This window comes from Heteronotia binoei, chromosome 1 (assembly GCF_032191835.1).
Source record: "Heteronotia binoei isolate CCM8104 ecotype False Entrance Well chromosome 1, APGP_CSIRO_Hbin_v1, whole genome shotgun sequence".
In the NCBI taxonomy this organism is placed as follows: Eukaryota; Metazoa; Chordata; class Lepidosauria; order Squamata; family Gekkonidae; genus Heteronotia; species Heteronotia binoei.
The window spans coordinates 114,587,522-114,612,683 of NC_083223.1; the positions used below are offsets into that span (position 1 = coordinate 114,587,522).

Sequence of the window (25,162 nt, forward strand, 5' to 3'; positions counted from 1 at the left end):
GTTGCAGTTAAAAATACTATCAATGCAATGTTTTGGTGACAAACCAAAGCTTTTAATATATCACCTTCTGCCTCTCCACAGTCTGTGTCCTACTCTTATACACAGTAGTGTAAAGAGACACACTAGATGCTAATAGAAACCACATGGTAAGCACCAAGATAAGTAGCGAAGACTTTCAGTCATACGACTAAAGCATCTTGGGGCAGGAAACATTGCTGGAGAAAAGAAGAAAAGTGGATGGGAAAGGTGCTGAAAACCGTCTCCTCCTAACAACTGATGCCAGTATCCTACTTCTGAAACTGTCCATTTTCTGCTTGAAGTAACTATCAAGCTGCCATTAGATGCATTTGAGTAATACATACTTTTTTTTTCAGAAACCACTAGCATGAGTATACACTGATATTAAGGTGGATTTTAAAGCACATGATGGAGTAAGTTTACCAGATATGAGATAAGGCTGTTCCAGGTGCAGCCTTTTTAGGATGCCTTTTTAGGATACCACTAAAATAAGAGCAGATGAATGGAATTGGTGTGGCTACAGAAAATCAGCTGTGCTTATTTAGAATAGTGAGGAAAAGCAAAGTAAGAAAAGACATAGTCCAGGCAAAGTAACAGATAGCCTTACCCAGCGGTCATTTAAAAGAAAAAGAGGTGTCAGAGCTCATTAGCACAACTCATTTGCATATGTCACATACCCTTGACATCACTGGAAGGTGTACTAAATTATATCAGCTCAGCATATACCTTAAAATGCTTCTTCAATTATAATTGTCATAATAAACCTTACTCCCATCATATTTTTTAAATTACTTTCTCCTGCAGTACTGTAGTCCAAGCTCTGCTCACAACTTGAGTTCAATCCCAGCGGAAGTTGGGTTCAGGTAGCCAGCTTAAGGTTGACACAGCCTTTCATTCTTCTGAGGTCAGTAAAATGAGTACCCAGCTTGCTGGGAGTAAAGTGTAGATGACTGGGGAAAGCCATGGCAAACCACCCCGTAAAAAGTCTGCCATGAAAATGTTGTGATGTGACGTCACCCTAGAGTCAGAAATGACTGGTGGATGCTCAGGGGACTACCTTTACCTTTATATGGCCACAGTAGTATAATGAAGATTTCCATCTGTCTGCTTTATATGTTTTGATTATTTTCCCATCTTAAGAGTTCAGCACAGGGGGTTTGAACAATGGAGCCCAGAAACAATTTTTTTTAAGGAGGTGGTAAAAAAGGAAGAGCACAATAACATTAAGAGGTTCCAGAGCTCCATTCCTGTAAGCTCCTGCCCAAAATGAGGCCTGGCCTAAGAATTAGAGTCCAGAACTCAGGTTCAAGGGACTATAGCTTGCCAGAGATGCAGGTAAAAACTGAGTCCCTTTACAACAAACACAACACCAGCAGATTAATTTGGGCTGATGGAATGAAAGCTATACTCTATGATGCATCATTTCCCTTTCCAAAAATAGCTTTCAGACTGAGATGAATGCTGTGTTTCTGAATGCCAGCACTCCCATAAGACTTTTGTTCTCTTAGAGCCCAGGGTGGTGGACAAAAGCAATGTCCTACATGTTTTATCACTGAAAATTCATAGTAAGATACTCATTCTCCAGCAATCCTTTCCGACATTATGTCAAAAGGAAGTGAAAGAATGATCAATACTGAACAACAGAAATCAAAATTTAAAAAATTATTATTGGCTCACCTGGTATTCATTTGGCCAAAAGGTGCTCACAGCCAACTCTGCTCGCAGCCAGTCTTTGCCAGTGGAGCCTGTCACATTCCAAATGGGATTAGCCAGAGGTCCTTTGTTTACCCTGACCAAGATATTCAGAGTTCCAGGGCTTGCTCCTTTCTTACTGTACAAAAGGTAGCTGAAATCAATACAGTGAGTATCATTTTCTTTCATTGTAGGAAGCTGGAGTCGAGCCTTTTCTCCATGGCTGTGGTGTGAAGACTCCACGATCATGTATGAGCCTGACAAAAGATTTAAAAAAGTTAATGTAGAGGTGTCAGTCAACTCATTCAGGAAAAAGGGGGGGTGAAATTTTGCCAGAATTTTTAATACAATAATACAACTGTTAGGAACAAGTCTATGAAGAAATATAAAACAATACGCACAAGGAATAAAATTAACTTCCTAAATAACATGTGCCTCATAATATCAGAAAATGCTATTCAGACTTTATTATAACTCAATTCAAGTAAATCAGCTATAGGAATCTTTAAATAATGCACACAGAAAGTATTGAGCCATGGAACTATTACCTTAAGGTAAGGGATAGCTGGAGTTGGGAAGGCTTTTCTCTAAAACACTGGAGAGCTGATGCCAGAGAGAACAAACAATACAGAGCTAGACAGAGCAATGATTCTAACTCAAAAGATGACAGCTATATATGTTCACATCAGAACTACAACAAAATGTAACATCACTTAAAATTATGACTGGGTTTGGCATTCTATATTGAATCCCACTGTTAGTTTTGTGCAAAGTCAAAGCTAGTCCCCCCCTCCATAATATTACCTTCTCAAATACCTTCTCAAACTGACTCACTGATTTCTATGTGACCAATTATGTCAGATGTTTGTATGGCTGTACATTATATTACTGGAGAAACCAGACCTCCTATGGCTGCCACAACACTCTAAAAGATAAACTGCAGGGTTCTGAACTCAAATATGTGCTTTAAAGAAAATGGTTTATAATAGATAATGGAAAATTAAACTTCCAAAACAGTTTATCTAAATTTATATGCAATGCTACTTGACATGCCAGCCAACATTCTAGAGAGGTTTATTATCTACTCTTGAAAATGTACTTGAGGTAATGCAAGATAGATTGCTGAGAGGTTACTGCTCAATGAAAATAAAAAATAGGTCAGTGAGAGACAGGAAAATCAACATTTATTTTGTTTGTTTACAAACCTTTTAATTGCCCTCCAAGCAATTCAGCAGTGCTAAGGTAATGTCAAATAACACAGACAGCAATAGCTTACAGCTTCAAAACACCTTTCTAAAGTTTTTATTATTGACATGCAATTATCTTTTATTTGTGCATCTAAGTGCAATTTTTTTAAAAAGAAAAGCTGTGAAAAGTTCAACAGTCTGCTTTGCTTACACATTTGATTAACCAGACAGTACTCAACAAAGTGATGAAGTGAAAGAAAACATGGCAAGACTATATTGTCTAATTGTCAGCTTTATTTTTAGTGCTTGTTTCTGAAACTGAACTGGCACCAAGATATTTATGTTCATAATTATTGGCAGTTGTTCCATGTGATGGATCACAAATAGCTCAATGTGATGCATTAAGCAGTTCCTAAAGTAATTGCTTCAGATTGCTACAGTCACTCTGAGTGTCCCACAGTAAAATCCTTTGTAGCACAACTCTGTCATCATACCAATCATTTGTTTCCTAACTGCAAACAGAAGATAATGGTAAACTGAGAGATCCTGTAATTATTTGAACATGGGTCTCTCAAAATCCAGATACTGAAACAGATCATACGCAGTGTTAGGAGACGTCACCATGGTCAAATCCCAATCACAGCCATGAAGCTTATAGTTTCCATCACTCTGCCTAACTTAGCTCAAAGGATGATTATAGAATATAGGCTCGGCCCTTCCCAGCCAAGCTGGCATCGCCAGCGTTCAGGCTGGGGGGCCTCATTTGCCCCCCCGGAAGGAGGGAGGACGGAATGCCTGGCCCGGTACATCCAGGTCTGTTTCTGGGAGCGGCGTCAGGGCTATATTAAGCCCCGGCCCCACCCAGATCTTCTCAGTGCCTTCGGGCTCTCTGAGGGAGAGCCACGTGCGAAAGAGCCCGGCGGGCGAGGCCTTGCGACGTTGGGCTGGGGCTGGTCCGAGGGGTTCGTGTAGTGTGCGGCGGCTTGACGGCGCTGGCGGCGGCTGAGGCGCAGGCGGCTGAGGCGCAGGCGGCCAGTCGCGGCGCGTGCGGGGAGCTGCGTTTCTTCGTCCCTTCAGACCGGGTGATGGTGACCGCAGCAGCCGTCCCTGTATGGGGGTTTGGGTGGTCCATGGGTGGGTCGCATTCCCCCCCCCACCAGGCCAGCACTGCCCATGTTGCTCTCGAGGCGAGCTGGCCGTGGAGTTTGGAGTGCGGTGTGTGGGTCTTTGGGCTTTCCCCTGCCGCCTCTTGCGCTGCGAGCCCCCCCTCCCCCCCCGTTGTTGGCTGTGAAGGGCGGCAAGAGGTGCGCGGCGGCCACTGCGCTCGGCCTGCGGCGCGCTCGACGGCCGTTTTTCCCGAGGTTTTACCCTGGTGGACGGGGAGGCTGGACAGGCGTACGCGGTGGTCATGTGAGCAATGTAACAGAGGACCTTCGTAGCTGGCGGTTGAGCTCTGCCCTTGGCGCAGGCGGTGGCCATTATGTACGGGATAGGGCCTAAGCTGGGGGTGGCCCGCGAGCGCGGCCTGCAGCGCATGCGGCGGCCATCTTAAATGGATCCTAACGGTCCCGGGCTTAAGCTTGTGGTGGCCCTCGAGCTCGGCCTGCAACGCATGCGGCGGCCATCTTATATGGATTCCAGTGACATGAGGGTCAGTAATAATAAATATCACAGGGGGAGTATATCACAGGCATATAAGGATCTTACAGATGGCGGGGCATTATGGATTCATCACACAGCTGAGGCTGCTGAAAAGTGGAGTTCGGTTTGGTTTTCAGCTCGAGCCCTATTGGGTGGGCTCCCCCCCTCTTCATTTTATTGTTCCTGATTAGGACCTGGCCTTGCCTCATCCACCCCCCTCCCCTCCATCCTCAGGGTGGTGAGCGGGGTGGCTCATATAAGGGCACAGCGCTATCTCTTTGGTGCGGCCGTGATTAAAGGCAATACCATGACGCCTGAGAAGGGTCTGGGAGTATCTAGGGCAAGCAGCCTGCCAGCTTGTCCCGTGGGCGGGGGCAGCAGCCATGCCTTGCTGTGGGCCCAGGACAAGGGGAGTGGGTCCGGTTGGCCATCATGTGCATCATGTGGTGCGGTTGGCCATCTTGAGCAGCGAATGGTTGCCATGGGGGCTCCCATATGGCGGGATGTCCAATATGGAAAGGGGGTTGGGGGAGTTGGAAGAGCCATGCAGAGGGTTGAAGTTGCAGAACTGCAGTCCCAGGCTCTGCTCATGATCTGAGTTCGATCCCTGGCGGAAGCTGGGTGTTCGGGTAGCTGGTTCGAGGTTGACCCAGTCTTCTATATTGGAGTTGCTCAGGGTCTTGCTGGACATTTCTCTCCCCTAGTGGGGTCGGGTGGCTAATGCGCGCATTGACCTTCTAGGCCCCCTTCCACTTTGTGTTAATCAGGCTTGACAGGGCAACTTGAGCCCTGCTGGGTAAGTGCGTACAGTCCTGCTGTGGGCCTGGCTGCGGGTCAGAGGCGTCCTTATGGCACCCATGAAAGTGCAGCACAGGTCTAAGGGCGTAACAGCCCGCCCACCCTGCCCGGGGGGCTGGCCGGCAGCCCGGTCATGCCAAAGAGCCGGGACTGGGGAATAGGGTCTAAAGGGCAATTATGGGCCTGTTAGAGGCCCTCCATACAGGGAGTTGTTAGGGGTTCTCCCATTGGGGAGGGGCGTTGTTGCGTCTCTGGGCGCTCAGCACTGCTAACTTTTGGTCGGAGGTGTTGGCTCGCTCGCTGGCTTTATAGGGTCACACAACGGGGCCCGAACCTTTATCGGAGCCGAACCTGGTCGACGACCCTGACGAGGGTCCGTCGGGCAAGCAGGAAAGCGGCGGCACTTATGGGGCGGAGTGCAGCAGACCCCGGGCGGGGCTGGAACGCCCTTGTGTATTGGTGGTAAGCTTCAGTTGCGGCTCCGTACGGGCCAGCTTTGGGGTAGTTCAGACTTAGGTGACGGGGGTCAATTGGCTGCCCCGGCAGTGGCACCTGGTGTCCCCACGGTGTTCCCCCCCCGATTGGCATTTTGCTCTGGAGGGTAGCAGTGGGCGCACATGCAGTGGGCGTGGCCTGGTGTGCAGAGCGGTGGCTCTAGGCGGTGGCTCTAGGCGATGCCTAGTGGGCGTGGCAGAAAGCCCTGCATTTCAGGCACGAGTGTCCAATTTTCAGGCACGAGTGTCCACTTTATAGTGGGGCCCACGCCTTCTCCGCCGGTAGTGGGTCGAAGCCGATGCCCGGGGGTAAGCGCACCCGTGATGGCAGTGGTTGCACTCAGTACCCCCCCCCCTGAAACAGGCGCTCTGTCCCTTTCGACTGAGTGTGCTCAATCGGTTATTGAGTGAGTGCTTAGGAGAAGCAGATGGCCAGTATTTGTCGGTGGGGTTTTCTTGGGGGTTTCGGATTCCTTATCAGGGGCCTAGCCCCCCCTTTTTTTGGCTGTTAATCGCCGGTCAGTGGCGGGTCTTGAGCGTGTATTTAGGGCCAAGATCGCCTAGGAGGGTCATGGGGCGGGGTCTTAGGACCCCTTTGTTTTGCCGCCTGTACCCACATTGTGCGTATCTATCTTGGGGGCGGTACCTATTAAGGCGCCAAGGGATTATCGCCTCAATTTTCACTGGTCATACCCCAGTGGGGTTGGTAAATTATGGACTTATGTTTGATACGGTACACTTCCTTTGACCAGTCAGTCATAGTACTGTGGGGTTGTGTGTTGGGGTTGAGATGGCAATATGCGACATCTAGTCAGCATTTCGCCTCTTGACAGTTCATTCCAAGGGTTTCGAGCTCCTGGTGTTTTTGTTTTGAGAGCAAACTTTATATGGATCATACCCTCCCGGTTGGGGCTCAGTCTCCTGCGCGGCATTTGCGCACTTTAGGTCCTTGGTTGAGTGGGCATTATAGGATTTGGCCAGGCTTAAAGACACGGCGCTATGACTGGGCGGCTACCTTTTGCCGGTCCAGCGGGCACATGGTGAGGCGCCGGCTCTTATATGCTTTTCAGGAATTGGCCATCAAGCTAGGGGTACCTCTGGCGTATGAGAATACCGAGGGGGGCAGTACGGTGCGTACAATTTTTGGGCATGTAGCTCGATACCTATCAGCAGGCTTTTCGGCTGCTGGAGAATAAGGTTGCTGACCTTAGGAGCCGGTTGGCTGCCCTGAAAGGGCGAAGCAAGGTGTCGCTGCTCTAATTACTGCGGGTGGTTGGTCACCTTATCTTCGCATGCAAGCGGTAGCACCTGGCAGGGCCTCTTTGACGCTAGGGGTCACCTGCGTGGGACAGCGGTTCAGTGGGGAACTGACATTTTTGGGAATTTTGCCCTATTCTAGCATCGTTTGGCTTTGTGGAGAGCAACTCGCCAACTAGCTTTGCTGGGCTGGGGCGACAACATGGCGGTAGTGCATGTTACTATCCTTTCTACCGTTAAGTCACGTTGGTGATAACATTGTTAGGTTATTCACACTTCATTACCTCCGGTGGAATATTTGGTCCCTGATCGGGCACGTACCTGGAGGCGGCAATGGGGTGGCGGATGCTCTATCTTGCCAATAGATGGAGCACTTTCGGCAGATCACCCCGGTAGTGGACTCGTGGCCGGCGGGAAGGCCCCTGGTCCTTTGGTACCTTGGAAGGGGAAGCTGGTAAGGACATTTAGTTGGCTTCAATACCCAGTACCAGCGAGACTTACGGTAGAGCGGCTTCCCTATTTTGGACTCCGGAGGGCCGCTGCGCTGCAGGATTGCTGGCCAATTTCGATGGCTCATATGATGCAATGCTGCGTGGGACAAAAGAAAAGACTTGGGGTTGTGGGCTATTGGGGGGCCAACTGGTGGCGTTGGCTTCTATCTGTAAAGCCCATGGGTTTGCAGAGAACAACTATTAACAGTAGGGCATACGACAGAGCAGCTTCCCAATTCTGGCCAGTTGGGAGCACCACGGGTCTGCAGGTTAGTTGGTAGGTTCCATGACACAGGTTATGCTGTTCCCCGGTCGGTGCCGCCCTGCTTTATATTGGCCTCGTTGACGGCCTTCTTCGCGCGAAGTATTAGCGAGTTGGTGGTGTAGTCGAAAAATGATCTCAACATTGGTTGGCCGGTGGAGGGCGGCCGACTTGTGGACCGGGTGCGCCCGTTGGTCTCCCAGGGGGCATTTTTGGGGGGCGATGGTTATCGCCTCTTGGTGTTTTCTCTGTTCTGACAATTTTTCTGTTTTTCAGGTGCTGTGGTTCGTAGTGAGAGGCATCGTGTTCTCATCCGCGCTCACAGCTGGGTGTTCCAGGCGGCCCATTGGGCCAGGCGGTCTCCAACGGGCGCTCAGCTGGGCTTCAGCGCTTGGGCAGTGGTGAATGGCTGAGCGCCGGGGGGTCGGTGTTGGCCTAAGATTAGGCCATCGTAGTGCAGAGAGAGGAGGGCACCTCCTCTGCACATTTGGGTCAATCACTTAGGCGGTTTCAGGGGAGCACCTATGGCCTAGCACCAAGTGTGCAGGTGGTCTGCATGAACCACAGATGGGCTACACAGCTCAGTGCGGTGACTACAGATCACTGAACAGCCTCACCAGAGCGTATCTTTCCATGGGGGATTGACGCTAGCACAAGAGGTGAATGGCTCAGGGCCTGGCCGCTCAGCAACAACCCGAATCTGGCGGGCTAGTGCTGGGGGCAGGGTTGCTCGCCCTTTGGACAAGGCGGGGTCCGGGGGTGACCCCAGGGGCTTGTCCTTCTGGGCTGGTCCTGGTAAGGTCAGCCAGATCGCCACGCAGGAGTTGGAGGTGTCTTCCTTTCACCCGCTGGGATGGAGCGGGCTAGGCGTAAGGCCCATAGGGCCCTGTAAAAGCCATGGTGAATGGCTTGGGGATTGTTCTCCCTCATCCGGCCATACGGGTCGAAGACGCCGACAGGTATCGGCCGGATGGGGTTCTTCACTTGGAGTTGGGTAACCGGGCCCCTTTTTAGAATAGTTGTGGCAGGGTGCTGTCGGCTCGGGGCCGTCCGGTGGGGCGCTAATGCCTAAGCAGAGGCTTGGCATTGGCGGTGGCTGGAGGATGTTTTGGCCACAGTGTTTTCAGGGGAGCACCTATGGCCTAGCACCAGTGGTGCGGGTGGTCTGCAGGAACCGCAGATGGGCTACACGGCTCAGTGCGGGGAATGCAGATCACTGAGAGCCTCACCTGGGCGGATCTTTCCATGGGGGATTGATGCTAGCCCAGGTGGAGAATGGCTGGGGCCTGGCCGCTCAGCTACAACCCGAATACGGCGGGCTTGTGCTGGGGGCAGGGTGGCTCGCCCTTTGGACAAGGCGGGGTCCGGGGTGTGACCCCAGGGCTTGTCCTGTTAAGGTCCCATCCCTGCCAGTTATAGGTTGAATAATTATTTAATAAAGCGGCCCGGTTTTACACCCAATACTTTGTGTCTGTCTCTTCATTCCGACTGGGGGGGGGGCAAATGGATGTTCCCTCATGCATGCACTTTTCTAGTGACTTAAATAGAGCAGGTATGTGCTCAAATGCACATTATATTTGTATCTTCAACTGAAGTGAATGGCAGTTGGGGCTACACAATTTACTGCATGCACTGGAGTTCCTCCTGTTAACAGAAATCACTAGATAAATTTAACCCATGTGTAGGATAAACTATATCTGTGACTGTTTATCAAACTAATTTGTCTCATATCATCAAAAAATGAATTAAAGAATTTAAACTTTGCCTTGTATATCACATGAGAGCAAATTCATTCTTTTTCAACCTAACAAGTTATGGGGATAAAACCCTGACAATTTTAGAAACAATGCAACTGGTTTTTCATGTTTTAACTGCCATTGCTGCCACATACACATTTTTCCTCACATAGAAAGCAGGAAGTCCTCACCATACATTAGAACAGGGGTGTTGAACTCATTTGTTATGAGGACCAGATAAATAAGACCTTGTTGGGCCAGGCAATGTGTGTCATAAAATATAATGCCAGGTAATGGAGACCTAAACTTTATAAAGGACCCAGACAAACACAATTAAAGATTTTTTAAAAAAAATTAAAATAAAACATGCTTCAAAGATTAGCACTCTTGCAATATTTTATTTATTTAACAGTCTACGATAACTGACACCTCTTGCTCTGATTTATTGCATCAAAAAGTGGAGACAATGTCTGTGCTGTAGCAATCTTAAGTATGCTATTCAGATGTTGTTCAGGTATATAAGTTACGAACCTACTTCTGATTTACTGACATTCTTTACATGAATCTCATGGTCAATGCTCTGAGCCTAAGATCCAGGGCGAAACATGAAATGGCTGGTCATTGTGAGCTTTTGTATGTAAGTTGCTTCAGGTGCTGGTCAAGAACATGTGAAGGCACCATGACACAGACTGAAGTCTATATGTATGTCCAGGCCTCTTTTTCTAGCAGGAGCTCCTCTGCATATTAGGCCACACACCCCTGATGTAGCAGTCCTCCTGGAGCTCACAGTAGGCCCTTTACTAAGAGCCCTGTAAGCTCTTGGAGGATTGACTACATCACAGGGGTATGGCCTAATATGCAAAGAAGCTCCTGCTAGAAAAAGAGCCCTGTATATATCTACAAAACTACAGCCTTCCCTAGAGAAAAAACCTACAACTTCTATGAGGCAGTGAAAGAATACAGAGATAGCAATGTATAGTGGTCAGCATCAGCCTACTTACACAGGAAGCCTAGGTTAAAAACTACAGTCTACAAAGGAAATATGCTGGGTGAATTCCGTCTGGACACACACTTTCAGTCTAATCTACTTAACTGACTTGTTATTCCTCATTGAAATAGTTTACATTGCTTTCCTACTGAGAAAGACTGGATCATGAAGCCATGAATACAGAGAAAGAAGGGAGGCAAACCCAGTTGCATCCAGGAGATCTGTGGTAGCAGCCACTGCCAAATCCACATTTTACCATTTTAGGTGGCTAAGGCAGTTGGTTCTGTATCTAGAGCGCAGAGACTTGGCAACAGTGATCCATGCAACAGTCACCTCGAGAATAGACTACTGTAACACCCTCTACATGAGGCTGCCCTTGACTCAACTTTGGAGGCTGCAACTGGTGCAAAACACAGCAGACGGGCTGTTAATGGAGCTACCTGTACAGGAGCACATTCAACCTGTGCTGAAAGCATTACACTGGTTGCCTGTGGCATTCCGGATTTGCTTCAAGGTGCTGGTTATAACCTTTAAATCCCTATATGGTCTGAGACCTGTCTACTTTCAGGACCGCCTTTTCCCATACGTATCCCAGAGAGCACTACGTTCAGGGTCTAAAAATCTCCTTAAGATCCCTAGACCGAAAGAAGCTCAATTATCCACTACCAGAACCAGAGCATTCTCGGTAATAGCCCCCACTTTGTGGAATGCCCTCCTCAAAAACATCAGGGCCTGTGGGACCTGCCACAGTTCTGCAGGGCCTGTAAGACTGAATTATTCAAACTCACCTTCAGTGGTTAGGGGGAGGTGGCTATTACCTTACAGCACCAACAATCTCACTGAATTAATATAATGGAAATCAGAAACCTGCCATCTTGGATTTTTAATGAATGGACTGATGATTGCTGATATGTATGGAAATCTCTTAATATATATTTTACTTTTTAATATTCTATGTTTGTTAATTGTTAATGTTTTTAACTGTTGTTATCCACCCTGAGCCTGTCAGGGGAGGGGAGGATATAAATCAAATAGATAGATAGACAGACAGACACTTTCTATCTCTCTCTAGCAAGGAAAAAAGCTCATAGCTTAAATAAAACTTTGTCGGTCTTAAAGGTGCTTTCTTTGTAACTCTCCTGTGAGATCAAGGAAACTGGGCAAAGGAAGCTCTGGATCTTTCCCTCCTTCCCTGGGAAACAAGGAGGGGGAAAGTCTCAGCCAATAGAAGGAAGGCTTGGCTGAGTAGCACTATGATTGAGAGAGCCTGGCAAAGCAAGCTCTCCCTTCCCCACTTCCTCCCCAAGAGAGGAGCCTCAATCAATGGAGAAAATAGAGGCTTTGCTTTGTAGCTCCTGTGCGATTGAGCAAGCCTGGCAAAGCAATATGTGATGCAGAAGCAGCAAGAGAGGAAGAAGGAAGCAGACAACAGTGAGTTGCTCACAGGCCTGATAGGAGCCCTCTGGGGGCCTGAGCCATCCCACAGGCCACACATTTGATACCACTGCTCCAGCTCTTCTTTTAGAGTCATCTAAGCCAGTGTCCACTATCATACGTTATGGCAGCAGGCTGCAAATTATGTACATTTCATGGGCTTTCTTGAGCATCCTAAATCTGTTCCCGGTTTTTACCTGAGCTGTAGTATTTTGAAAGAAAGGGGAAACGTCTTTCTATTTACTTTTTTCCATATCCATAAAGTAGAATTCATACAGCCTTCTACACTCACCGTCAAAGTGGTACAATGCAAGCATTATTAACTCAGAGACTGTATAGACCAGCTGATTTATTGTCCATGAAGCTTTTCTATTCTGAAGACACCCATATGCAACTTTGTTTTTTTAAATCATAAATTTATAATAAGTTTTCATATATTATGCAACATATATTATAGACAAATCATAAAATACTTGACAAAGAGAGCAATTTTTAACCAGACCCATTTATTCAACATCCTGTAATAATGCACTTACTGTCATCACTACCACTACTTAACAGAATGTATCCCATAATTTAAGTTCTCTTGCTCCTTTTCACTGTTATTTCTATTAAATCAGAGTAGGAATTTAATTTACCATCAAAAAATAACAGGTTTAAGGTCTTCCTAGTTACATTTGATCAAAAGACGTGGATAATCTAGTTTGAATACAGCATAATGTTGAATACAACATAGGAGCAGCATAAGAAACAAAAAGATGCTGGTCCTTACGAAAACTCTTGGAGCGACTCAAATAAAAGCAATAAGGCACGCTTAACATCCAGAGCATGCCACCTACGTTCCTCATCCGAGGAAGGTGTAGGATAAAACGTGGGCAACCAAACTTCTAACGTAAGGTGAAACTGAGAAACCACCTTGGGGAGAAAAGAAATATCAGGAGCTAACGACACTCCAGACTCCTGAAAAACTGATATGGGTAGTCACAACACATAGCCGTGAGCTCCCCTGCATGGCGTGCTGATGTGATCGCTACCAAAAAAGCAGTCTTCCAAGATAGAAGCTTAACAAACATGTGGCCATTGGCTCGAAGGGACGCCGAGTCAACCTGTCCAACACTAAAGTCAAATCCCACAACTGTGGGGGTGACCTCGATGGAGGATGAAGCCTAAGCAGACCCTTCAAAAACCTCTTAGAATGAGTGTGTGCAAAAACTGAATGCCCTTCAACTGGGTCATGGAACGCAGATATTGCTGCCAAATAAACTTTAACCAATTAAAAGGCAAGGCCAGCATCCACCAGAGATAACAAAAATTCAAAATCACCAATAGTCTGACTCGTTGGGGTGAGACTGCAGGATCAACTAAAAACTGAAGAAACTTCCGCCACTTCCTATCATAGGAAGCATGGGTAGACAACTTCCTGCTGTTTAGGACTAGCATTAGCACTTTTATTAATTTAATTTAATTTTAAAACTTAAGCAGATTTTTAATTAAATGTTCATGTTGTTTAACTGTAATTTTATCTATCTGTATAGCTAAACTTGAATTGTGTTGTTAGCCGCCCTGAGCCTGCCCCGGCGGGGAGGGCGGGATATAAATAAAATTTTGTTGTTGTTGTTGACTCTGCTGGAGAACTCACAGGGTCGATGAACCACGCTGTCAACTTCAGGTGAGACACATTGTGATGGAATACATGACTGTCCTGAGCCGACAGAAGGTCCGGTTCCGCCAGAAACTGGTAGAAACCCCCCTCGCCAGTTGAAGCAAGATCGGGAAGCAGTTCTGCTGAGGCCACCATGGTGTCACCAGGATGCAGCATGGCCTCTCTCTTGCAATTTTGTTGACAACTCTTGTCAGCAGTGGCAGAGGTGGGAAGAGATATAGGAACCGACCTTCCCATGGGAACAACAGACCATCTCCCAACGACTCTGGATCCGTGCCCCCTCTGGAACAAAACAGAGGAAACTTCCAGTTTCTGGCTGTTGCAAACACATCCACCTGAGGGTACCCCCAGAGCTGAAACACAGGTTGAAGGAAGCGCCACTGTATCTCCCACTCGTGTGGGGAATCTGCACCCCTGCTCAATGAGTCTGCTTGCAGGTTGAGCACCCCTGGGAGGTGCGCAGCCTTCATGAAGATGTTGTGCTCCAGGCACTCTGACCACAGTTCCAGTGCCAGTGCACAGAGCCGTTGAGAAACTGTGCCGTTCTGCCTGTTGATATAACACAGGACAGTAGTATTGTCTGTTAACAGGACAACAACCTTCCCCGCCACCATGGGACGGAAAGACCAAAGAGCAAAATGAACTACCAGCAATTCCAGGTAATTTATATGACAGTGAGTCAACTGCGAAAGCCAAGGGCCCCCCACACACAGAGAGTCCATGTGGACCCTCCATCCCCACAAAGACGCATCTGTGGTGATCGTCACTGTTGTCGCAGGTAGGTAGAAGGGAGCTCCCTGACAAATGTTGTCCTTTGATTTCCACCACTGCGGTGTTCGGAGTGTCACAGGTGGAATTACAAACCTCTTCCGGGGTGAGTCTCTTAAGGGTCGAAACTGTCGAAGAAACCACAGTTGCAGGCCTCTCATCCTCAATTTCACAAATAGCAACACGCTTGTAGTCGCCGCCATCAGCCCCAGCATCCGCTGCAGCTGTTGTGCCATGCCCCACTTTTGACTCTGTAAAAGCTTGACAAGATTGATGATCTCCATCACTCTCTGCTGAGGCAGAAAGGCACGGTGAAAGTTCGTATCCAGCAAAGCCCCTATGAACTGAACTGTTTGTGATGGAGTAAGATGTGACTTTTCCAAGTTGACCTGCAGACCTAAGGTGTGAAGAAGACAAAGAATGGTGGTAATATGGCTGGATAAACTTTCTTTTGACTCCGCCACAAGGAGCCAATCATCGATGTATGGAAAGACGACTATCCCTTGAAGCTGAAGATGAGCAGCCACCACACTCATCATCTTGGTGAACACCCAAGGTGCAGTGGACAGACCGAACGGAAGGGCTTTGAACTGGAAGTGTTGGGAACCTACTGAAAACCGAAGGAAACGTCTGAACGCAGGATGGATGCTGACGTGGAAGTAGGCATCCTTGAGGTCCAGCGTTGCCATCCAGTCCCCTTGGTTGATGAGGAGAAGAATTGTTTGCAGAGTGGACAGTCTGAACTTCTGGTACAGAATAAACTTGTTCATATTTCGAAGGTCCATGATTGGTCTCAGACCCCCATCCCGTTTGGGGACCAGGAAATAATGAGAGTAGAAGCCTCCCATTCTGGCCTCAACAGGGACCTGTTCTATGGCTTGTTTCTGTAGGAGGTTGCTCACCTCCGCCAGCAGAGGTGGGGAAGGCGGTGTGGTGATTACCACAGATTGGTTCGGAATCTGAGCGAAGTCTATTTTGTAGCCTTCCGCAATGATGGAAAGAGCCCACCTGTCTGTAGAGATGGACTCCCAGGCCGAAAGGAATGGACGGAGGTGGATAGTAGAATTAGTGGGGGCGGTGATGCGTGCTACAAGAAAGTCAAAGGCCCTGCTTTTGCAGGCGAGCACCCTTAGACTTGCCAGTGGTCTGATCTGAAGCGTAGCAGTTTCTATTGTTCCCCCTGTATGGGGACCTACTCTCAGGTTGGGCAGAGTGAGGTTTCCACTGTTGTTCTGGGGAGAATTTTTGGTATGGCTTCTTGGACCAGGGTTTATGCCACTGTTTCGGTTTCGTGGCCCTAGAAGAAACCGGGACATCCAGGTTCCTTGATGTTTTTATGCTCTTATCCATCTCCTGAAGAGCATTGTCCATGGTCAAGCTGAAGAGGCTTCTCCCTCGAAGGGCAGATCTTCAACGAAGGCCCTGGTGGCCTGCTGAAGAGCCATCGATCTGAGCCAGGAGTGGCAGTGGAGACAGACAGCTGATGTGATTGTCTTCGCTGACACATCTACCATGTGCTTTGCGGCAGCCAGTTGTTGCTTGGCTACAGCAAAGCCTTCCTTCTGCAGCTTCTTCGCAGCAGACCTCTTCTCCTCGCTCAGGGAAGACTGGAGGGGGGTGAGTTGTTCCCACACCGAGTATTGGTATCTAGCCATGCACGCAGCATAGTTAGATACCTTAACCCCCAATGCTCCAGCTGAATAAAACTTTCTCCCCACATTATCCAGCTTCTTTCCCTCCTTGTCCGGTGGGGAGGAGTGTGTCTTGTGAGCCTTCAATGAGGAGGATACAACCACCGAGTTTGGCTTCGGGTGGGTGAAAAGGAATTTGGCACCAACCTCTTGGGACGCGGTACATGTGGTCCAATCTCCGGGAAGACACAGGTGTAGAAGCCGGCTTCGCCCAGGGCTCCTTCACCGCCTGTAAGATGACCTTTGTAACAGGCAAGGAAATCGCCGTCTACATATCCCACTGCATGATGTCGAATACAGTATTGTCTACGACTGGTTGCGGTTGTGTCACCGGGAGGGAGAGTGCCATCCTCTTCACCAGGTCCCCATACGACTTCAGATCCTCCAATGGTGAAATGGGAAGATCCTCAGCTGTATGCGACACTGGCGAAGACTCCAGAGCCCTGTCCGGCTCGTCGGTACCGACCTCGGAGTCCGACGATGAAGAATCTCTCCTTATCGAGTGTTCGGAAAGCACCGGCATTGAAGCTGTCACAGGTGACCAAATCGACACCGACGACCGAGCCTGGACCTCTTCCACTGCCACACCACGTCTTTCAGGCAGAATGGACACCGTTGCCGACGGACAACGCCGAGAGTGCTGCAAAATCCTCAACAGGTGAGATGCCTTGGACTGTTGGTCCCAATCAGCAAATTCACGAGGAGGGTACTATTGATACAGTGGGTATGGATAGGTGTAGGGAGAAGGCCACTGGCGCTGTTCCCACGGTGGAAGCGGTGGGAAACGACGAGCTACAGTGGTTGGTTCAAGTTCTCTTCGTCCCCTTGCCTGATCCAGCGATGCTGACGGCTCAATCGGTACCGAAACCTCCGAGATAGAGCCACTCTCATTCCGACGACGCGATCCCGATGAGTGGGAACGTTGGGTCAGGTTGATCTCGTGCTCCGATGCCAACAGACGCGACTGCTGCAAAGCACTGCCTCTCGACACCGAAGGACTCTGACACGGAGACGCCAAGATCGTCCTAGGCAGAGCGGCCTGCGTCGATGCTGAAACATCTTGAGAAGGGAAAGGAGTATGGGACGATCTTTTCTTCCACTTCTCCTTGGATTTCGCCTTCTTCGGTAGGGATGATTGGGTCCCCGAGTCATCCCGACGCTTCTTAGCCGGGGTGTCCACTGACCCTTCAGAGGGCCGTTTTGTGGAATGCCCTCGCTCAACTGGCATATCGGCCCGAATCGGCGATGTCTCGACCAATGTGATTGTCGGGGCCGTGGATTCTCCCATCGGTACCGGCGGGCCCAATGCTATCTTCGGAGGATGAAGTGCCGATTCCACCAACGCAGCCAACAGTCTCGCCGCATGATTCTTATGCGTCTGCTTTGAAAAGCTCAGGCAGTGCAGACAAGAATCCACACAGTGTCCCTCACCCAAACACAGAAGACAGAGGGAGTGACCGTCCGGGGATGCAATCTTTTTTCTGCAGGAATGGCACCTCTTAAAAAAAAACCCGCCTTTCCATAGACACCAGAAAACCCCACACAGGAATAACACTGAGGGGGGGGGGGGCGGGGGGGAAACGGGGCCCCGAAGGGCAAAGTCCAGCAATTTTTTTTAAAACAACACTAACTACCTTATCAGCTAACTAACTAACTACACTAAGAAAACAACAAACGGGCTATATACAGCTAAGAGAAATAATCCAAAGCTCACTTTACCGACCGGGGACACGAAAGAAGAAGAAGATATTGGATTTATATCCCGCTCTCCACTCCGAAGAGTCTCAGAGCGGCTCACAATCTCCTTTACCTTCCTCCCCCACAACAGACACCCTGTGAGGTGGGTGGGGCTGGAGAGGGCTCTCACAGCAGCTGCCCTTTCAAGGACAACCTCTGCCAGAGCTATGGCTGACACAAGGCCATGCTAGCAGGTGCAAGTGGAGGAGTGGGGAATCAAACCTGGTTCTCCCAGATAAGAGTCCGCACACTTAACCACTACACCAAACTGGCTCTCCTCTCAGATCCTCTCAGCACAGCAGTCAGAAAGGAACTGGCAGGATCCTCGCGCTGGCACCAGTGAGCATGCGTACTGGGATGCCTGCGCATGCCCGCTGGTGCCGAGTGCGAAAAAATCCCAGGCTTTTTAGGTACTGATTCGGGGATCAGCTCAGGTGCTCTATCCCATGAGTATGAAGCACAGAGACCACGAAGAAGATCTTGCTGGATAAGTAGGCTCAGCCACACAATTGCAGGCTAACCTACCTCACAAGGTTGTTATGAGAATAAAATGGAGGAGAGGAGAAAGATGTAAACTGATTTTGTCCTCACTGGGGAGAAAGGCAGAGTATAAATGAAGTAAAAGATAAAGGTTAATAAATATATACAGGGGGAATTTTCCAGGCAGGCAGAGATTATTTATCACTTTCCCTACCCTCTGGATTCTCTTCTGTAAATGTCTCCAGGTAATCCCCCACCTCCATAACTGGACTATGAAAGTCATCTTACCCAGAGAAAAGTAGCCTCAGTGAGAACATTTGTAGGGAGAATAATCAAGCAAAAAAAGTGAAACCTCTTACCAACCAATCCTTTATTGTAAGAGGCCCTACATCCCCTGTTAACTCAGCAAGGCATCACACGTTTGCCATGATAAACTCTATGTTCGTTCTAAGACTAACAAAATAATTTTTTTTAAAAAAAAGACAGCCAAATATGAGCAAAGGACATGCTCTAATTATATAGAATGAGGAGTGTTAAAAATTATTAATACTGCTAAGCCATACTGGATGGTCCTGAAATTCATACTGGATGGTCCTGAAACTGTTTTCCCTTTTGCAGTATCAAACATGATTTTCATCGAAAACTGCATAGACAGAATTGAATCTTTTCCAAATAACATAATATAGCAACAAGATTTTATCTTGAGCTGATCTCTCTGTTGTTTTCAACCCAGACTATACTGTTTATTTATGTACTTAGGATATTTCTATGCCACTTCATCTATTCAGAACTTCCACAGACTCACCTAGCTTAGCTGTTAAGGAGAAACAGAGCTGGTTGTTATTTGCATATTGGCAGCACCTCACTCCAAATCCCAGGATGAACTCTGAAAGCAGTTTCATGAAGATATTGAGTTGCATGAAGGACAAGATAGAACCCTGTGGGACCCGACAGCATAAACGCCACAGAGCCAAACAGCAATTCCTCAGCATCAACTTCTGGAAGTGGCTAGTCAAGTAAGAGTGGGACCACCAAATCATAGTGTCCCTTACTCCCAAGTCCAGCCAGCTTCTCTAGAAGGATACCATGGTCGATAGCATTGAAAACCACAGAGAGATTCAGGTCTCAGTGAGGGAAGCCAAGGTCATTTCTATTCCAAAACCAGGCCTGAATCCAGATTGAAATGGCTCTAGATAATCTGTCTTCTCTAATACTACATATAGCTGTGTAGCCACTACTCACTTGAACACTTTTCTAAGAATAAAATATTAGCTACCAGGTTGTAGTTGCTTAGCTCATTTGGGTTCAGGGATGCCTTCTTCAGACAGGTCTTACAACCACCTCTTCAAAAACACTCAGAACAATGCCCTTCTGCAAAGAGGCATTTATTACTTCCTGGACCCAGTCAACCAATCCAGCCATAAGGGACAAGGGTCAAGACTGGACATAGAAGCCAGAAAACTTTGAAGCACGTTGTACACTTCATTAGGCTTTACCAGCCGAAAGCCACCCACACAACTTGGACAAGACTGTACTCTGATTAGCTCCTGAGATTGAGCCAGACCAAGTGTGATGACTAACATGGCAGATGCAAGAAATTTTATCTGTAAGACAAAGGACTTCTATGTTTTCTGGGTTACCATGTTTCTAGGGCTTGTTAAAAGCCCGCTTCACAACCTGGAGAAGTTCCACTGGATGGCTTTGTGATAGGCTTGCCAATCCCCAGGTTCCAGCAGGGGTTCTCCCGCTTTCCCAGGCTCCTTCCTGCTCCCAGTCAGCTGGTCGGGGGGGAACCCTGCCCCCACACCCACCATGTGCCTTTCCACCTCCAGAGGCTTCAGACTCCACTTGGAAAGGCTTCTTCTTGGGATGGTGTGTCTGTATGTTTAAGGCTGAATGGGGTCAGGGGAGCAGACAGAACAACATGGCTGTGAAAGCAGCCCAGACCCTCCGTTGGTTGCACAATCTTTTCAGAGGTCGTTTGCATAAGAAAGATAAACTTTTGCATAAGAAAGATAAACTTGAACCTTTGGTTGCTCTGTGTTACTTTGAAGAAGTTGGAAATTCAGCAACTCGTGAGTAGAGATGCCAATCCCCAGGTGGTAGCAGGCCCTCCCCTGCTTCAGAGTCGTCAGAAATTGGAGGGGGAGGGAAATGTCCGCTGGGCACTTCATTATTTCCTATGGAGATTGATTCCCATAGGGTATAATGGAGAATTGATCCGGGGGTACCTGGGGCTCTGGGGGGGGCTGTTTTTTTAGGTAGAAGCATAGCATCTGATGACTCTTCTCAAAATGCTCTCCAGGTTTCAAAAAGATTGGACCAGGAGGTTCAATTCTATGAGCCCCAAAAGAAGGTGCCCCTATCCTTCATTATTTCTAATGTAGGGAAGGCATTATTTCTAATGTAGGGGAGGTGGGTGGGGCTGAGAGGGCTCTCACAGCAGCTGCCCTTTCAAGGATAGCTCTGCGAGAGCTATGGCTGACCCAAGGCCACTCCAGCAGCTGCAAGTGGAGGAATGGGAAATCAAACCTGGTTCTCCCAGATAAGAGTCCGCACACTTAACCACCACACCAAACTAATAAAAATAAAGTGCACAATTGTATCATCCAGAAACTATTGCCCCACCTCCACCCCAGTCCCTGGAAAAATTGTCTTCCACAAAACTGGTCCCTGGTATCAAAAAGGTTGGGGACCTCTGCATTACACAATCCCATTTTAACAGAACATTTACTTGAACTTTGCTGAAACACAACCATATGCTCTGCTCAGTTTGGGGTTTGGTTGCCAACCTCCAGGTGGGGGAACCAGATATCTCTCAGAATTACAACTGATCTATACACAACAGAGATCAGTTGCTCTGGAAAAAAATTCCAAAATGGAATGCCTTGGAGGGTGGATTCTAGGGAATTACATTCCTGCCATCTCCAGGTTCTACCCTCAAATCTCCAGGAATCTGAAAACCCAGAACTAGCAAAGTAGTTTGGGGTTAGATTGCACTAATTCATGTAAAAGTGCATAGAAACAAAAACTATCCTTAAACCAAGCGACAAATGTCAGTAATTTAATTTCTCGCCAATTATAATCAAATGTTTTCCTCTGACAGTACCATAGTAAAGTAATACTTGAGATTACTTGCTATATTTTCCTTCTCACAGATACTTTATATACATAGTAATGCTTATGTAAATTATTCTTAATGGCCCCGCGGCACAGAGTGGTAAAGCTGCAGTACTGCAGTTGGAGCCCTCTGCTCTTGACCTGAGTTCGATCCCAGCGAAAACTGGTTCAGGTAGCCGGCTCCAGGTTGACTCAGCCTTCCATCCTTCCGAGGTCAGTAAAATGAGTACCCAGCTTGCTGGGGGGAAAGTGTAGATGACTGGGGAAGGCAATGGCAAACCACCCAGTAAAAAGTCTGCCATGAAAACATCGTGAAAGCAATGTCACCCCAAAGTTGAAAATGACTGGTGCTTGCACAGGGGACTACCTTTACCTTTTAAATTATTCTTGATTTTTAATACCCTCTCCCCAACCAAGTAGCAGTCAGCTTTCACTTCCTAGCAAGAGGAGAAATGATACATTATCAGAAACAAAAGACCATGGCTGCTCCTTAAGTGATCTTGAGTGTATTTTTTTCTGAAATGTAGCATTTAGTTTGCCTCAGTGACTAGGACAAGAACTATTCAAATTTTAACTCCTACTTTGCCACTGAAGCTCACTGGGTGAACTTTGGCCATTCATTATCCTCAGCCTAACCGTAAAGGACAGTGAATGGTTAATGCTTTAACCTGGTCTGGGAACCTTGATTGACAGGGTGTTCAAATAGAATTCTACAGCTGAGAGTGAGTGGCAATTAAGAGTGACAGTTAGAACTGTTGAGTTCAGTTTAGCACAGTAAAGAATGGAGAGAGGATCCTGGATTATAGAAGTGGACATGTAGACCTTCCCTGAGGGAAATAGCTCCAAAAAGGGGGGTGATCCCTATCCAGTGTTTAAAATGGAAAAATGGAGCTTGTGCGAATGTTCCTTCCTTCACAGAGTTTAGCAATTTTCTGTCAAGTAAGCTTTTGCTTGTTTATTTAAGTAATGACTGCCAAAAGATCCCTCTCCAAAGTTTTAAAGATCAGCCTGTCTGCATAATAAAATAGCTACCTGATTCTGACAAATTATCTATGATTTATATGTATGCAAAGTTCTTGCTCTTGTTGCCTGTTCACCTTCTAAGTCCTAAATATTATACCTACCTGATCATTCCCCCTTAAAAAGTACAATAAAGCCATTTGTTAGTTTTGAATTACCATCAAACTCTCATGTGTCATTATCAAAATAAGAATTTTAGTTGCTCCTTCAGTTTCCCAGGTCAGCGTATATCCATATACATTAAAATAACTGGGTGGAACAGAAAAACAAAAAACAAGAAAAGTGACTGCCCGGCAAAAGAAAAAAATAAAGGAAAGTGGAGGGAATTGTTATACTACAGTTCTACTACATGCAAGTATATACTACATAGAATCATAGAGCTGGAAGGGACCTCTAGGGTCATCTAGTCCAACCCTCTGCACAATGCAGGAAACTCACAAACACCTCCCCCCTAAATTCACAGGATCTTCATTGCTGTCAGATGACCTTCTAGCCTCTATTTAAAAACCTCCAAAGAAGGAGAGCCCACCACCTCCCGAGGAAGCCTGTTCCACTGAGGAATCGGTCTAACGGTCAGAAAGTTCTTCCTGATGTTGAGTTGGAAACTATTTTGATTTAATTTCAACCCATTGGTTCTGGTCCTACCTTCCTGGGCCACAGAAAATAATTCCACACCATCATTTATAGGACAGCCCTTCAAGTACTTGAAGATGGTGATCATATAACCTCTCAGCCGTCTCCTCTCCAGGCTAAACATCCCCAGCTCCTTCAGCCTTTCCTCATAGGACTTGGTCTCCAGACCCCTCACCATCTTTGTCACCCTCCTCTGGATTTGTTCTAGCTTGTCTATATCCTTTTTAAAATGTGGTGCCCAAAACTGAACACAATACTCCAGGTGAGGTCTTACCAGAGCAGAGTAAAGTGATACCATCACATCACATGATCTGGACACTATATTTCTGTTGATACAGCCCAAAATTGCATTTGCCTTTTTAGGCATTATTCTAAATGAGTTCTAGAGTGACTAGTAAATGCTTGATTCCTTAATAATATCCTGCACTTGTGTATGTACTATCTAATCTTTTGTAAAAATCTGCCTTCGTTCCTGAGGACTGAAAGGTAGCTAATGTCACCCCCATCTTTAAAAAGGGTTCCAGAGGATTTCTGGGAAATTACCGGCTAGTCAGTCTGACTTCAATACCAGGAAAGTTAGTGGAGATGGTTATTAAAGAGAGAATTATTAGGCACATTGATGAACAAAAATTATTGAGGAAGATTGGCTATCGAGGAAGACTCAGCATGGGTTCTGTAAGGGAAGATCTTGTCTCACTAACCTGTTACAGTTCTTTGAGGGGGTGAACAAACATGGGGACAAAGGGGACCCAATAGATGTAGTTTACCTTGACTTCCAGAAAGCTTTTGATAAAGGTCATCATCAAAGGCTCCTAAATAAGCTCAAGAGTCATGGGGTAAGATGACGTCCTCTTGTGGATCAAAAACTAGCTAATTAATAGGAAACAGAGAGTGAGTATAAATGGACAATTTTCTCAGTGGAGGATGGTAAGCAGTGGGGTACCGCAGAACTCTGTACTGGGTCCGATGCTTTTTAACTTGTTCATTAATGATTTGGAACTGGGAGTAAGAAGTGAAGTGGCTAAGTCTGCAGATGACACTAAATTGTTCAGGGTGGTGAAAACCAAGAGAGAGATCTTGGCGTCATGGTAGATAACATTCTAAAAATGTTGGGATAGTGTGCAACTGTAAAAAAAAGGCCAATGCTATACCAGGAATTATTAGGAAGGGAACTGAAAACAAATCAGCCAGGATCATAATGCCCCTCTATAAATCAATGGTGTGGCCTCATTTGGAGTACTGTGTACAATCTGGTCACCGCACCTCAAAAAAGGTATCATAGCATTGAAAAAAGTACAGAAAAGGGCAACTAGAATGATTAAAGGGTTGGAACAACTTTCCCTATGAAGAAAGGCTGAAATGCTTGAGGTTCTTAAGTGTGACATGATCAAGGTTTACAAGATTACGCATGAGAAAGAGAAGGTAGAGAAAGAAGTACTTTTCTCCCTTTCTCACAATACAAGAACTCGTGGGCCCTCAAGGAAATTGCTGAGCAGTCAGGTTAGAATGGATAAAAGGAAGTGCTTCTTCACCCAAAGGGTGATTAATGCATGGAATTCACTGCCACAGGAGGTGGTGGCAGCTACAAGCATAGCCAGCTTCAAGAGGATCCCTGGACCAAGGGAGGCCAAACTGGAAACAACGCAGGAGCAGGCCTTCTCAATAACAGCCCCCCATTGGTGGAATCAACTACCAGAAGAGGTACGGGCCCTGCGAGACTATAATCAGTTCCGCAGGTTATGCAAAACTGTCCTTTTTCAAATGGCCTATAAGATGGAATCCTGAAGTGACACCTAGCCATCTGATATATACATATACACTGCGTTGTATGGTAGCACCTTTAACTGTAGTGGGTTTTAAAAATTAATTTATTAATGTTTTTATTGTATTTTATATATAATGTATTGTTATAATCATGGTTCCTTCCACGTCTTGTAAGCCGCCCTGAGCCTGCCTTGGCGGGGAGGGCGGGATATAAATAAAAATTTATTATTATTATTATTATTATTATTATTATTATTATTATTATTATTATTATTATTATTATTACCA

At 46.9% G+C, this 25,162-nt stretch overlaps 1 protein-coding gene across 3 annotated transcripts in view; it reads right to left on the reverse strand.

Annotated features, from left to right (window-relative positions):
* Positions 1 to 25,162, reverse strand: part of PTPRK (protein tyrosine phosphatase receptor type K) — a 755,588-nt gene that overhangs the window by 502,656 nt on the left and 227,770 nt on the right. For all 3 annotated transcript variants that reach the window (XM_060239139.1, XM_060239131.1, XM_060239123.1), the window contains exon 3: positions 1,696 to 1,967. In XM_060239139.1, the coding sequence (XP_060095122.1) occupies positions 1,696 to 1,967 (272 nt within the window). The remainder of the gene's footprint in view (positions 1 to 1,695; positions 1,968 to 25,162) is intronic.